The sequence below is a fragment of the Phaenicophaeus curvirostris genome, chromosome 16 (genome assembly GCF_032191515.1).
Source record: "Phaenicophaeus curvirostris isolate KB17595 chromosome 16, BPBGC_Pcur_1.0, whole genome shotgun sequence".
NCBI lineage: Eukaryota > Metazoa > Chordata > Aves > Cuculiformes > Cuculidae > Phaenicophaeus > Phaenicophaeus curvirostris.
The window spans coordinates 4,461,035-4,475,994 of record NC_091407.1 but is presented as its reverse complement, the minus strand read 5'-3'; the positions used below and the strand labels follow the sequence as shown (position 1 = coordinate 4,475,994).

The window sequence follows — 14,960 nt, the reverse complement described above, 5'->3', positions numbered from 1 at the left end:
TTCTCTGGACTCGCTCCAGAGCCTCAACACCCTTCTTGCGGTGCGGGTGCCGATGGACCCTGCCCGGCCCGGCCCTGCGTGTCCCCGTCAGGGCGCAGATGGACCCTCGCTCAGCCGGGCCCAGGCGGCTCCTTGTCCCGGTGCCGATGGGTCCCGGCCCTGCCCCCCCCCCAGCCTTTCCCGGTTTCGGGGGCGGGGCCGCGGGGGGCGGGGCCCGGCGCAGAGCGATGACATCACACGCGGCGCGCCGGCCCCGGCTCTCCGCACACGCGTTCCACGTGCGCGCCGGGCCCGCGCGGGGCTGGCGATTGGCAGCGCCGGGACCCGCCGGGCGCCTCCGCTCTCTCCCCGCAGCCAATAGCAGCGACGGGGCGGGCTGCGGCGCCGAGCCCGGCGCTCGCTTAAATGTCCGGAGGAGGCGGGACCGAGAGGTGCGTGCTCCGTACCCCCCCCAGCCCGGGGGGCTCCGCTAGGCGCCGGGCAGGGACCTGGGGCGCGCTGAGGGGGCTCCCGCACCCCCCCGGGCAGGGGGGCTCAGCCAGCGCGCCCACCTTGGGAGATTTGCTGGAGAACGAGGCTTACGGGGAGCGGCTGAGAGAGCTGGGGGTGTTTAGCCTGGAGAAGAGGAGGCTGAGGGGAGACCTCATTGCTCTCTGCAACTACCTGAGAGGAGGTTGTGGAGAGGAGGGAGCTGGGCTCCTCTCCCAAGGGACAGGACAAGGGGCAATGGCCTCAAGCTCCACCAGGGGAGGTTCAGGCTTTACATCAGGAAAAAAAAAATCACAGAAAGGGTCATTGGGCACTGGCAGAGGCTGCCCAGGGAGGGGGTTGAGTCCCCTTCCCTGGAGGTGTTTAAGGGACAGGTGGATGAGGTGCTGAGGGACATGGGTTAGTGATTGATAGGAATGGTTGGACTCGATGATCCAATGGGTCTTTTCCAACCTAGTGATTCTATGATTTGTGCCCGAGCCATGGGTTTGTGCTGGTACGCAGGTGGGGGGGTATCAGGGCAGCTGTCAGAAGCCGCTAAAATCAGGTTGTGAGAATTAATTGATAAGTTTTGCTGTAGCTGGTTTATATGTTTAATTATCTTGACATTATAAGTATGTCTTGTAGCAAGAAATAATATGCAAACAGTCTCCAGACATGGATGAATAACCTGAGAGAATAAACACTCTCTTAGCGTTGCAAGAATTTATTGGTATGGTTAGTTGTTTTGTAAGATGTAGCTGGTTTAGGTCAGGAGATCACCTGAAGGGAGTCGCCAGATGTGATTGGATAACTTAAAAGACCCAAAACTCTTCTTTGAGGACTTATGCGGTTCTTTAAGACTAGTAAATATACCCACTGCTTTTGTAAGCTGGTATGCTATTTTTAGAAGGGCATCTGATTCATAGAATCATAGAATAACCAGGTTGGAAGAGACCCACCGGATCATCGAGTCCAACCATTCAGTGCTGAGTTGTCAAATAAAAATAGTATTGTCTTTGTTTTGAAGACTTTGTCCTTTTCAGTGTTTTACCAGTGAATAAATGTTTCTCTTAAGACTTTCCCTCGGAGATCAAAGCAGTTACACCTGCACCTGGTGTCGGAACCAGGTTTTCTGCAGCTCCTGCCCTCACCTTACACCTCGTCAGTGTAAAATGAGAGAGAAAACATGTGAGACAGAATTCTTTCAGTGTAGGGGTTTTCCCCCGCTAATCTCTATGAAAACAGGAAAACTTGTGTTTTAAACAGAACTGGTAGTTTAAAACTGTCTGTTTAGTAATCAGGGTGGCTTGGTTTTTGCTCGTGGTGTGTGTGTGTATGCACACACCTGTATGAATGAGATGCAAGCAGTCCTATCAGTGTATTTTGAGAAGAGAGAAGCCTGATTGTCATTATCCAAGGTAGATAATTAATCAAACAGTTAAATGTTGTGTGTCATAACCTGCAGAAAGCACAGCATCAGGTACAGGGGTTGCTACCAGGAGGATCAGTGGAGCTTTGGGGTCAAGAGGACAACAGACTGTCAGTTTTCTACAGGAGAATGACCTACAGTAGCATAACTAGAACGTATTCTTGATGGAAAGGTGATGAAGATTCTCCAAAATGGAGCAAAATTCAGTGCAGACATACATTTTGTAGTTAAGGAGTCATAAATATTTCTTGTCTGGTGTAATTATTATAAAACTGTCTCTACATGAAACTGACACTTAGTATAAAAAAACCTTCTAACTGCAGTTTGGTGGTTTCTATTACAGAATAGTTCCATTTGAGAATGCCAAAAAAGAATCTGGAAAAAAAAGGAAAGAAGGTGGAAAAAAAAGAAAAGAAGGCAGAAAAAAGAAAGAAGCCAAAGCAACATGTGGTCCAGAAGGCAGAGCTGGAAGCAGAAAGTGAACCAAAGAAAAAGAAACAAAATCTGCAGGTAAGTCCTCGCAGTTTTCACTGTTTAATTCAATAAAATGTGGATGCATTGTTACCTCTGATGTGACAGCTTAGAGATTGAGTACCGAATTGCTTACTGAATCAGAATGCACTATTTGATACAATTGCAATGATACCTTGGATGCAATATACCTAGAGTGAAAGTTAAAAGGAGAAAATAAGCTGGATCTAGGTATGGTTGTGTTGGTTGGAGTACGTGATCTCTCTTTTGTTCAGGATGCTTCTGTCAAAGAATGGGTGAGAGGATGTGGGTGAAAGGTGAACCAATGGCTTTAAGCAACTGTCATATGGCAATACAGGCATAGCTTAAGCCTTCATGTGATCCTGAGTGGTTAGAAAAAGACTTAAGATGTTTTCTTGGGAATCCTCTTGATTTTCAGAGAGAATCTCAAGTGGCCAGAAGGTGTCAGCAGTCTCTTTGTATTACTACACATTTTATGAATTTTATGAGAATGAAATTAATAATATCAGGATGGTATTTAAGAGGAAACCTTGAGTTGGAACGTTTTTTTGTGATGGAAATGATGTGTAAACAGGGCGATTTAATTCTGTTCTGAGTATTTACTGTAGAATATGGATCACAGAAATATGAAGTGGTTTGGTACTGTTGAAGTGGAGAAAGAAAGGCAAAGACGTTTTTCTCAGGAATTCTTGAGGTGATGTTAAGTCATGGTTATAAAGACACTTTTTTACTGACCTAACATAAAATACACATAAAAGCTGCTTGTTCTGTTTATCATGAGATAAGTAGACATTGTTTGTGGTACTTCTTATTTTGTTATTAGACTTTATGCAAGCTTATTGGAAAAAATATTTTTTGAGAGCTTTTGCATCCATAAGCTTCTCTAGCTATTACTTTTTGAGCTCGTGAAGCATAATATAAGAAAAGCCAACCTGTTGGCAGTAGCTGTTCAGAGGTCTGTAAACTCTTGTACATTTCAACTCATCAGAATGTTTCTCAGTAAGGTGGGGAAAGATTGCATTTTTTTCTACATCACAGCAAAAATAGAACATCTAGTATTTATAGCTTAGTAAGAGGGAATGTTTCCCCTTTCCTTTGTAGGTTGTGTGTTATAGACTTTAGATTTACAGTATTGTAATGCACCTTGAGTGGAAAGAAGTTCCATGAACAAAACAGTGTGAAATCAAAATGTCCAAAATTAAAACATTATTGCCTGTGGCTACCTGTATAATTTCACGTAGAAGTGGAAAAAATCCACAGTGGGCTTCAAAATCCTGGCAAGTGGGGCCTTTTTGGAACATGTGATGTCAAGTGATAAACTCTTAGAACCCCCAAATTATACTGATTTTGTTGGTCATATGCTGACTGTAGAACTGTGAAAGGAAGAGCAAATATTAAATGGGAAAAGGAATCCTTAATATTATTAGGGAATGCCACTAGGCACAACAGCTCTTAGAATTGTGAAAGTTGATTTCAGTGCGTGCCTTAAATATGTATATAGTGTTAGGTTTAGGGAATACCATGTAAGGTCTATGACAAGCCATTTTTTGGCATCAGCTTTATAAACTGTCGCTGTCGATAGTAAGAAAGCGTAAGTTAGTTGACCACTTTTTTTTTTGCTTGAAATGTCTGTCGAGAATGAAAAGTGTTAGGCAGATCTTAAACAACTTCACTTCAGAAATGGTTAATGGACGTAGGCTGTTTAGCAGTTTGATTGTTACTCAGCATGTGCACTCCCAGCTTTGTGTACAGCACTTGGCTAAGTCACAGTGGCAGTTACGCTTTAAAAAGCTTTTGGTCATCCAACCTTGTCAGTGTGGAAAATATAGTAGAAAACGAGGTAAAATTCTTCGTGTGTACAGGAAGATCAGGAAGAACTCTGAGGCTGCAGTGATGTGCTCAGTCAGGATGGTTCCTAATGAATTCAAACCAAAAATTAAGGCAACTGCTGGGAGTGTTTCTACTGCAGCGATGTTTCCTTTAATTTTATTTCTGTAACTTTAAAATAAGCTGGGACCTGGACAGACTTGCATCAGTTCCTGAGTCACGATGACTGGATTCTCATCAGCTGTGATTGACTTTTAAGGCAGTATCTGACTTAAATAAAACTTCTTTGGTATTCTTTAAGTAAGGATGGGTAGACTCCAGTTTCTCCTAAGGAGTTCAATATATGATGGAAAGAAGTCAAAAGATAGCTATATACCACATTGCTTTAGATGCAGACAGGTTACACTGGTTCATTAAGTCACTTCCCTGTTATTTACTTTTTTTTCTCTTCTAGTACAGCAGTTTGAGTCTGCAGAGTGGAAAAATGTAAATCTCTAATTGATTTTGTTACAGAGCTGCAGGCAGACAAGTTGAAATGTGTCTTAAGTGAATGGATTTAGTGCACATTGATCATTCCTTCGTGAAATTTGTTTCAGAAATTCTTAGCAGCCTAAGACTAAAACAGTTTTTTTAGGAACAACTTGACCTTTCAGAGTAATCTTGATGTTTTATTGATTTTAATCTATTCAATTTATTCTGTTTACACTGAACAGCAACGAACTAATAAGCAAGACCAATATAAATGTTTTCATGAATGATCTTAGAACCACACAGCTCTAAATGACACATCTTTAGTGCAGCTGAGCAGTTCAAGTTTTTAAACTTAATTCAGCCTCATGTTTTGTCTGACAGATTTTCATAGTGTTACTGTTTTATTTAGATACTTGGCAATAAACCCCATGTTTTAAATATTGATTTTTTTTTTCCCAAATGCTTGGACACTAGTTTACTTGCTTTTTAATGATTTTATAGTTTATTTATATACTCGTATGTTAAAACTCCCCATGGTTGGATATCAGTCTTTTGAGTTGTCACATAACATAGGCATAAAGAGAAGAGATTTAACATGTGCCATCCAGACTGGTGGTCTTAAGTTAAATATTGGCTTCTTAGATAAAAACTTTCTGACAGACCTCATCTGAGACAAATTAATTTTGTTTCAGTTATCTGAAAAAAAATACAATATTGTTAACGTGTCATCTTGAAATAAGAGAAGCATTAGAAGTGCTTGTTTGCAATGACTCATGTCTTGCTTCTGTTCATGGATTTCTTCACCCTGCAAAATTACAGCTGACTTAGTGCCACGGAGTTTATCAGAACAGCGGTATGGACACTTACAACACTGTATGTAGGGAACAACATGTTGTGGTTCCTTTATTTATGAAGGCTATTTGAGTTCTACCCAGAATGACCTTACAGTATCAAAAGATCTTTTGACCTTGTGATTTAAGGGTAGATCTTTCTCCAGTGCTGTTTGCAGAGCTGCAGGCTTCCTACAGAACAGTAATTCATCTAGAGCTGGACATCTATTAGGCAAGACTCAAAAATTCATAATCGTTAGAAAACAATATTAATTTCGTGTTCCTTCCCAATTTAGTCTAGTAAACATTGTAACTTTAAGGAAAATTGCAGTGACTAAGAGGCAATCAGTCTTTATAAATCCAATCCTGTTGTTTGTGGTTGAAGGGTACTTTAGGTAATGCTTCTATCATCAGCGAGTGTTTCCTTGTGTGCTCCTTGTTCTCTTCAGCACTGCAAATGCTTGGGGGAGGAAGAATCAACATTTTCCCCAGATAAAGGCAAAATCAGTGGGAAAGGAATTTGATTTTTGAGATTCCATACAGAAAGTACAAACAATGGCAAACAAACAAGTAGCTCATGGTGTTTCTTTCATCAGAGGGCTAGGGTGCAGGTGCCCAAACATTAAGATCTGTTTACTAAATGGAAAATGGCAAAATTAGGAGGAAAAGCATTGTTCTGTTCAGCTTTTTGGTGATTATCATAAAGGCCAATAAGGAGTTATTAAGCTAGTAGTACAATAAAGCAAACCACAAAAAATTATTCTTCAAAATCACTGTTTGCTTGCAGTGGTGGACAACCCCGTACAATTATGTAAAAGCTGTGGAGGTAAACATTATGGCATGAGCTTGGTGGAATAGCTAGGAATGCTACATTGATACTATCTCTAATGCTGCTTGTATCAGGTAACTGGGGTAGTAATTCGAATGGTTAATGAATGCAAACCAGACATTAATGCTACAAAACCTGTCAAGCGGATACTGTAAAGCTGTCATTGGAAAGTGTATTTATTTATTTGACAACCCACTAATTCATACCAAAGCCTGTTGTTGAAATAATGAGCTGTAGATGATTTGCAAACAAACGCAGTAATCCTTTATTGTTCCCTTAATTTATTTTTTTTTAATTAACAGGGAACTTATCTTGTAACCATCAAAATAACTTGTTTTGTATTATCTGTAATAACGTCATCAAGTTACAACTTAGTGTGAAGCTGCAGGATTCTCTTCTGATTATCAGGCTACCAATATTAGATGTATCTTATATACATTAAAAATATATTTAAAAACGTGTTTGCTTTGCAGTTCCAGTTTTGCTGTACTAGCTTAATTGTCTGTCGTATGCATTAGTGTTATCTGGGCTTATTAACTTATGTTTTAAGAAAAATGTAGAAAATCAGTCTTGCATATTGGGGGGAAAAAAGGAAAACAAATTCCAAAAAGTTAATGTTATTAAGCATAACGTCCTAAAATAAAAAGCTTGTCTTGTACTGGGTTTTTTTTTGATCGTTTTACAAGTATCTCTAATATGCAAATAGAGTTTTGTCCATGTTATGAAGAGAAGATGACATAATCTTTCATCTTCCCCCCCATCCCTTTGTTTCCCCCCACGCCTCGATGTAAGGATACATCAGCAGTTTGTGGTTTTCTGGTGATACAGAGGGAGCGATGGCTAATTCTCAAGATGGAGAAGTTAAATGTCAGTATGGATATTAGTGTGCTCTTTCTAGGCTGTTGGTTTTGGCCAGTCTGTAATTGAAATATTTGGCCTGTTTTTCTTTGGGCTGCCGTTCAGTTGAATGTTCATTCATGTTTTACTTTCACAGAGACAAGTTTGGCCCACTGGCTGCTTATTGCCTTGCTGTGCGATGGCCTTTTGATAGCTGAAAAATTACAAATCTATAAACCCATCTGGCATTTGTGACTTGCTGTGTGCACCTTACTTGGTTTGTCGGCTTTGTCATTTATTCAATATTTCTCAAATTGGGAAAAAGAAAAGAAAAAACACCCAAACTTTGAGAGCAGTTGCTTACGGGACTGAAATGTTTGTTTCCTGCTAATACTTTTTCCATCAGAATATTGATAGAGTTGCTTTAAATTATTTTATTAAATTAACAATGCATTTTAAAAGAGGTAAATTTGATTGTGTCACCGTGTAGTGTTTATAGCAAATAGCAGGCCTTTGGTAAACAAGTGAGTTTAAAAAGGTACAAAATAGTGTCTGAAATATGGATATGCATAGATTAGGCTGAATAATTTTACATTCCTTTGAAAATTATTTTTGTAATGGTAGGAAAAGATTTCCCAGGAAAGAGTATTCACAGCTGGGAAAACAGTTGCTACTTTGAAGATGGTTTTCCCAGGCGAAAGGCTCATGTCCCCAACTGTGTTTGGTATAAACAATATGTGGTGCATTTCTTAGTTTTGTTTAAAAGGATTGTGCGTTCTTCCTTACATATTAACCAGCAAGAGTTTCATGCTAATTCTGGGTATTTGCCTTAATCTGTATATATTCAGAATTAATTTCTTATTTTTACTAGTATAGCCAGGGTGTTAAAGTGACGAAGAGTTTGGTGGCGAGACTCAACTGTACCCTCTTTGCTATCAAGAGAAGTTCTTCCATCTCTTCTTGAGGCACGTACTTGACGTTTCCTCACAGCTCCCAGTCTACTTAGTGGTGAGACCTTCCTTGACAGTTCTTGTTAGGTTTGGCGTATTAAATCCTTATTTCATTACTTAGCTGCAAGTATCTTCACAAAATGGAAATTCAGCACAGGATTCCCAACTGTGGGCTGAATTTGTTGAGTAATGATCTCCGAGCAGTTGTTAAAGTAAGGAGCACAGGTCTACTTGCCTACGTGCCACCCAGCTCCAGTCCAGTAAGAACACTGGTTTTTTACCCATTGCCAATTCTGATTTTCCTCTGGTTCTGTGTTAATGACTTTTAACTCATCATAGAGAGCAGCATCAGAAATGAAAACTGAGGGAAAAGGCCCAAATTGCTGAACGTATAAAACTTGGCACAAAACCTCAAAATCTGTATAAATTCATTTCAAAATAAAAAAAATTCCCATTACATGTTTGAATTCACAAAACGCGTTCCGCTCTGCAAGAAATCAAGTTGTAAGCTTGAAAGGATAAATGTTTGCTACAGTCTGATATAGGATAATGAGCAGAGAAATGGGCATTTGAAGGCAGCTGTTCTTGATGGGGCTTGAAACTTGGAAGCCTGAACAGTTATAATGTATTAATGTAAGCCTGATTCTTGTGGATTTGTTACTTCCTTTTTATTGCTCTTGGCACTATTTTGTTAATGTTAATTTGTTCAAAACCCCTAAAATGGCACAGATTTGGGTATTTAAAATATGTTTATTCTGAAAAGCAGCAGTTTTCTCTGTGCCTGACAGAATGCTTTTTTAAACAACATGGGACTCTGGTTTAAGGATTTTCATAAAATACAAAGTATTGTGTGTTGACAGAATGGATTTAAAAATAAAAAAAACCCACAATATTTTTGAGCAGATAAAAGGGGGAGGACAGCTGCTTTCACAGTATGAACAAGAAACAAGAATTATTTCACCAGAAGTGTCTTCCTCCTGAATACCTTTTGAGTTTAGATGCAGTGCCATGAACCACACAAAAGATTAGAGTATATTTAAGTATGTTAATTAATAAATTACAGCATAGATAAAATGGCTTTTGAATATTAGATCAAAGCCACACAGATTTAGAAATACTTGTAAAATGCTTGTCTGTTACATCCAACAGGTAATTAGAATAGAACATTAATCTTTTAACTCTCAGGAGCTGCCTGGAATAACAAGGATACAAGCATGAGGGTATTTGACAGGGGAACCTCTTGCATAAAGAACCAGACTCTGTCTTTGAATGCATTTACCTATTTCTAATTGAATCTCACAAGACTTCTGTAGGACATCAAGCAGAAGATCATCAACCAATGTTTTATTAAATTTCTCAGCATTATCATAATAATTAGCATCTGTAAACCAGGCTTTTGCAAACAGCATATATACACAAGGGAAGACAAAGCTCTGTTCCTACCATCTTATGGTTTGAAACATGTCAAAACTGTTCAGAGAATGTATTAAATATTTAGAGCTGCATTGCTTAAAAAGGAGTAGAGAGGTTAGATAAAAGAATAGAAAGTCTTAAGTATGCAGGGAAAATACATGCTTTTAATAACTATCCTACCTTTACATTATGTACTGAATCATAAATGGGAGTTATTTTACAAGTGGGTAAATAGCAGTGACTGGGTGGTTACAGACTGATATACTAAACTGTAACACAAAGTTCATTGAAATAGGTCATGGCCTTTTTGTGGACTCAGTATACTTTGGAGCCTTTGTGTACCTCGTTGGCTGGTTCCTTTTTTTTCTAGTTACCTTAGTATAGGCAGATTTTTCCTATTTTATTTTTAAAGTCTCATCTTTCATGGCTGTTCTTAGATGTGAGCCTGTAGCGTTGTGGTATTTCTAAAGGAGTTGTTAGTAAACTTGTGGGGGTTTGTTTGTTTTCATAGTAAAAGTTTATTGTGCTTAGTTTGAAACATTTTATCTTTGTAAAGATTTCTCTAGATTAAGTCACAGTCTGGTTTGGGTTTCCAATAGGAACGATTGACTGTCCTGATCCTATATGTCTTGTAAGTAAATCTTACAGCCAAGACCGAAAAGGACTCACTCAGTATCAAGAAAAGCACAAATCTCGCAGGGGACGAAGGACAGTTTTCTGTGCATCCTCGTGAACCCCTTGTTATGGGCTGAGCATGCAGGTCAGTTCTGTGTGATCTGATGTCAACTTTAGCAGCAGTTCCAGCAACAAGGCTGTCCTCCTGATCGCATGATGCTTCCAACAGTGTCATGCATCATCAGGCATCTTTTTATAGTAAGAAAATAACGTTGTGTTTCTTAGTGTTCAAAGAGTATTAAGCTTTTAAGATTCGAAGTAATTCTTGTGACTTCGTATCTGAAAGCCAAGCAAGCTTATAAATTAAGTTTCCACAGGCATCACTATCTGTATCTTCTTCCTGTCTTGCTACACAGTCATTGAATGGATGTTTGGAATATCATCACATCATTTCAGTGAGGTCTTTCCTTGGTTTCTCTCTCATTTGCTGTGTGTGCTTCACTCATAACTAAGTACTGGAACATAGGAGTGAAAAGGTTTCTTATAGGCAGGCAAAGGCTGTTTCTCTTTTCTCTGGATAGAGAGGGCATGAAAAGAAGAAAATCTTATTTGTCTTGATATTATTGTTTCTATTGAGGCAATTCCCCGGGAAAGGAAATGTTTCTGCTGCTGAGGCAGAAAACGAATTTATCTCCACCAACATCAGGCAATTCTGCCACTGAGCTCTTTCTGTAAAAATAGCCTTAGCTCCAGTTTCTAAGGATAATTTAACAATATTCTAATATTTTTCCTGTTTCTCTAGTATGTCTTTTTTGACGGTTTTTCTGAAGTCCTTCCAGAAAACACATTCCATGTGATCTGAAAAGAACTTAAGCCTTGTTGGCGATTTTCCTTGCAGGTCAAGCGAGTTGGGACTTGTAAGCAAACTTGCTGCTTTCGAAAGGCTTACCCTGCTGCATTAAATGTCTGTTTAGAGTAGATATAGTTAAAAAGTTAGGGTTTCCTTTTTGGTGGTGAACGATTCAGTAATTTGCCAATGTAGAACTTAAAGTTGTCTATATACCTGTAGCAGATTGAACGACTTGAGAAGCTCGGTTGTAAACCTGATTATGGTTTATCATTGGAGTTGAAAAACTTCAAAAGCCATTCTAACCACACCAGTTACTGAGACTCAAACTACCTTTTGCAGTGGAATTCACTGGACGTATGTAAAATAACTGAAGTAGCATCTAAGAGACTGAGTTGAAAGTAATGAGTTTATGCACTGTCTCAAGTCCTGAGAAGGCATTTCTGTTTTGTTGTCCTCTTGGGTGGCTGGCACAGTGTGTAGCTGTTTATTCTTGGCTTTTGGCTATGTCATGCTGCCATATGATGGAATAGAAGTCTAAAAGGTAGTCAGAAGACCAGGGCTTAAAGTTCAGTGTATTGTGTCAGTATGGAATAAATAGTTTGGACAATACCGTTGAAGAAAGGACACCTAAATTATAAATATTGAGGGTATTCAGATTTTCAGATCCAGCATGTCTCTCTAAAACATAGCACAGGGCATGTACCACAACGTACCTCCCGACAGCAGAGCTTAAAAGTGTACAGAAAAGATGGTCTGTATGCATGGCTTAAAAATTACTTGTTCTCTATAATCTGCTGTTGCTGATGTAGCATAAAAAAAGATAGAGTGCTGTTTCAAGGTGGAAATGGTTTATTTGTGACATTTATTAAGCAGAATATAATAATAATAATAATAATAGTGATTTCTTAATGTAAACAGTCTCTGAAAGACAAATGGCTGGGTCTAACTGTATACCAATCGACTGCTGTAGATGGAATTGGTAATGTAAGCATAAACTTCTGTTGCAAAGATAGATTGCAAATTCAATTGATTGAAACAAACAATTAATTTGTCCCTATGTTCCTCTCTGATGAAAGTTTTAAATATTTGTCTGGTTGTCTGAATGGGTAAAGTAGAACTTTGAGTGGAAGTGAAGGATGCTGTCCCTTAAATTAAAATCATACCCTTATCTTTGGTGTTTCAATCAAAATCAAATTAATTCATTGGTTCACCTTCATGAATAGCTATCAAAATGCAAACCTGCTTTCTTCATACACTCGCTTGTTTTTCCTACTTATGCAGAAACAAGTTCAAATGGAATTAAATGATAATCAGGGTTGAACTTGACATTCTTTTGCTTACGGTAAACCACTTTTTAACAGATTTTTCTGTGACAATCCTAACCATTTAAAATTGTCTGGACAACCTTTTCCCGTCTGCAATCTTATTAAACAGCTGACAGAATACAGCCAAATCCCTACATGGGGAAAAATTCAGTTAGCTTCTAACGTAACTTGATGGCTGGAAAAAAGATTAGAGCCTGCACTGTACAGCCAGTGAATTCTGTTTAAAACACGGGTACTTAGTCTGAAATTCTAAAAGCATTTTCTTATTAAAACTTTTTGCTGAGTTTTTTTTTTTCTTTAAAGCTCGCCTGTTTGTAAGTTTAGTAGAATGGATTTTCTGTGCCAGATGCCTTTCCTATTAATAATATAAATTCCAGATTACACTGGGGAATATATACTGCACCTTTGTCATGTGAAAGAAACAATATTGAAGGAAATCATGTTTTAAGAATTCTGATTTTTGTTTTTTTAAAATCTTATTTTATAGAGTATGTGTCTTTTGGAATTGGCGGATTGCATATTCTGAATGCTAATATTCTGAATTTTTGTGGAGCTAAAAGGGGAAGGGAGGGGTGCCTTTTCTTGTGTTTTGCCTGTATTATGTCAGTCTTACACAGAATCAGGGATCACCTGACTCGTTGATTCAAATTCCCTGTCACATGCCCTAACATCATGTAATGCTTTTCCTCAGTTAATCAAACTTCATATTCAGACTGACTTTTTTGTAGATATGGATGTGTTGTGCCTCCACAGACAGTATTTATTGTCTCTCCCCTAGGAGAGATGTCTCCTCTCATCCTGTTAAGAGGATGCAAAGTTGCACCATCTCTTAACAAGTCAAAATGGTCTCGGATAACTATTTTTCCAGTATCTTTTTACATGGCTGAGGGAGGACAGGGCTTTCAGTCACATCAGGTTCAGACTGTTGCTAGTTTGTGCTGTTAGGTTTTATTTTGTTTCTAGACATTCAGTAATAATCTGTGGATTCAAGACATTTTTGTGTTAAGGTATTTCAAAAGTAGTTAATAGTTTCAGGGTTTTTTTTTATTTTTAGTTTTTGTATCCCTGTGTACTTTTCCTAATACAAGACCCTTCTTGACTGGAGACTTGATGTAGGCTATTAGAGCAAGGATTGTAAGCATCTGTGATCAATGGGGTTTTGAATCTTGTAGTTGTCATCAGTCCAGCTTTTTAAAAAGGTATATGGAATCCTTTCCTTAAATTAAACCATTTGTGAGAGACCAGAGAGAAAAGTTAAATGAAAAAGTTGTATCAGAATTCTTAGGCTCGTTTCCCCTACATTCCAGAAAACGTTTTACTTAGTGAAGATCATGCTCTTTAATTTTAAAGAAAACTACATAAAGCACAGCTCTTCTTGGTACATGGATAAGCCATGGAAACCAGTTATCACAAGACAATGGGCTGCAGAGACACATGAAAGTTGTACAGCGTTTCTGTAAATATTACTTTGTACATAGTTACTGTTTAAAAAAAAAAAAAAATTTTAGGAATCGGTGTGCCATTTTTCACCTGGGAGAGTACTTTGAATTTAAACATACCACATACTTTAACTGAAGTCATTTCAGGCACAGTTCATCCGCTTGTACCAAAATAACAACAGTATGAGAGTCATCGGGTTGTTGGATTTGTTATGTGGTTTTAAACATGCAATAGGTTGTTTCAGGTTGAGTAAATACTGTTTTCTTCATACTATAGTAATATGATCTTTTTTAGACATTACCAGGACATTACTCAATATGATCATGAAGAAACAAACTGTTCCATAGTATGTATGAGGAGACGTTTGCTATTACTGTGGGTTTATTATTACAAGCTTCTGAGCAAAGACACTTCCTCGATTTGTTATGTACAGCAGTGATAAAAGGGCTTCTGCCATAGCCTTGACCAAAAACCAGATTTCTGTATTGGAAGTGAGGAGCGTAAAGGACTTTACTCCTATAAAAACAGATTAAGCAACAACAATGGCTGGGGAAATGTATTCCTGTCACCCCAAAAGAGTTATTTATTCATAGCAAGTGTTGAGATTACACAAATCTATCTGTAATCTCAGAAGACGTGTCTTACTTTATAATTGCATTGCCAAGAGACTTATCTATTCCTTCAGTTCTGTGCTGTCTGAAATAGCTGCCTTTCAAGGTGTGATTAATGTACGTTGGCAGTCAATAGGATATGAGTAATCATGGCTAATTAAAAAAGTGGAAATAATGAGGAAAAAGGGCTATGAATGATGTAGCGCAATGGTGTGAGATTTTCTTGTTAAGTATTATTTAGCAACTGTTCTGCAGAGAAGGGCAACAGCAATGCTCACTTCCTTCTTGAAAGATGTATTTGGTGTTCTACAGGGAAGATGTGACTAAATGACATTTTTCTTTGGACTGTGATTACCAGTTAAAGGCAGCAGTTGCCACAAGCTCCGCCCTGCAGTTCCTGCTTCAGTTGGAGGAATATCCAGCTATCTATTTCAAATTCAGCCATCGTCTTGTGGCCTTTCTGTTTATAGGTCAAGTCTTTTGTGGCCGAAGCTTCCACTAGGAAACTCTAAATATTTCGTGAGAAATATGACTGGAATTATTGTTTTCACTGTTTCCTTTATTGCTTAG

The 14,960-nt window shown here is 38.5% G+C and overlaps 1 protein-coding gene across 4 annotated transcripts in view; it reads left to right on the top strand.

Annotated features, from left to right (window-relative positions):
- Nucleotides 1-280: 280 nt before the first annotated feature.
- C16H7orf50 (chromosome 16 C7orf50 homolog) overlaps nucleotides 281-14,960 on the top strand; it is a 118,918-nt gene continuing 104,238 nt past the window's right edge. The window contains exons 1-2 of one of the 4 annotated variants that reach the window (XM_069870475.1): nucleotides 281-431; nucleotides 2,244-2,410. In XM_069870475.1, the coding sequence (XP_069726576.1) occupies nucleotides 2,261-2,410 (150 nt within the window). In that variant the 5' untranslated portion in view covers nucleotides 281-431; nucleotides 2,244-2,260. Of the gene's footprint in view, nucleotides 432-452; nucleotides 607-1,800; nucleotides 1,890-2,243; nucleotides 2,411-14,960 lie in introns of those variants that run through there. The other 3 variants (XM_069870476.1, XM_069870477.1, XM_069870481.1) reach the window with 3 other exon arrangements.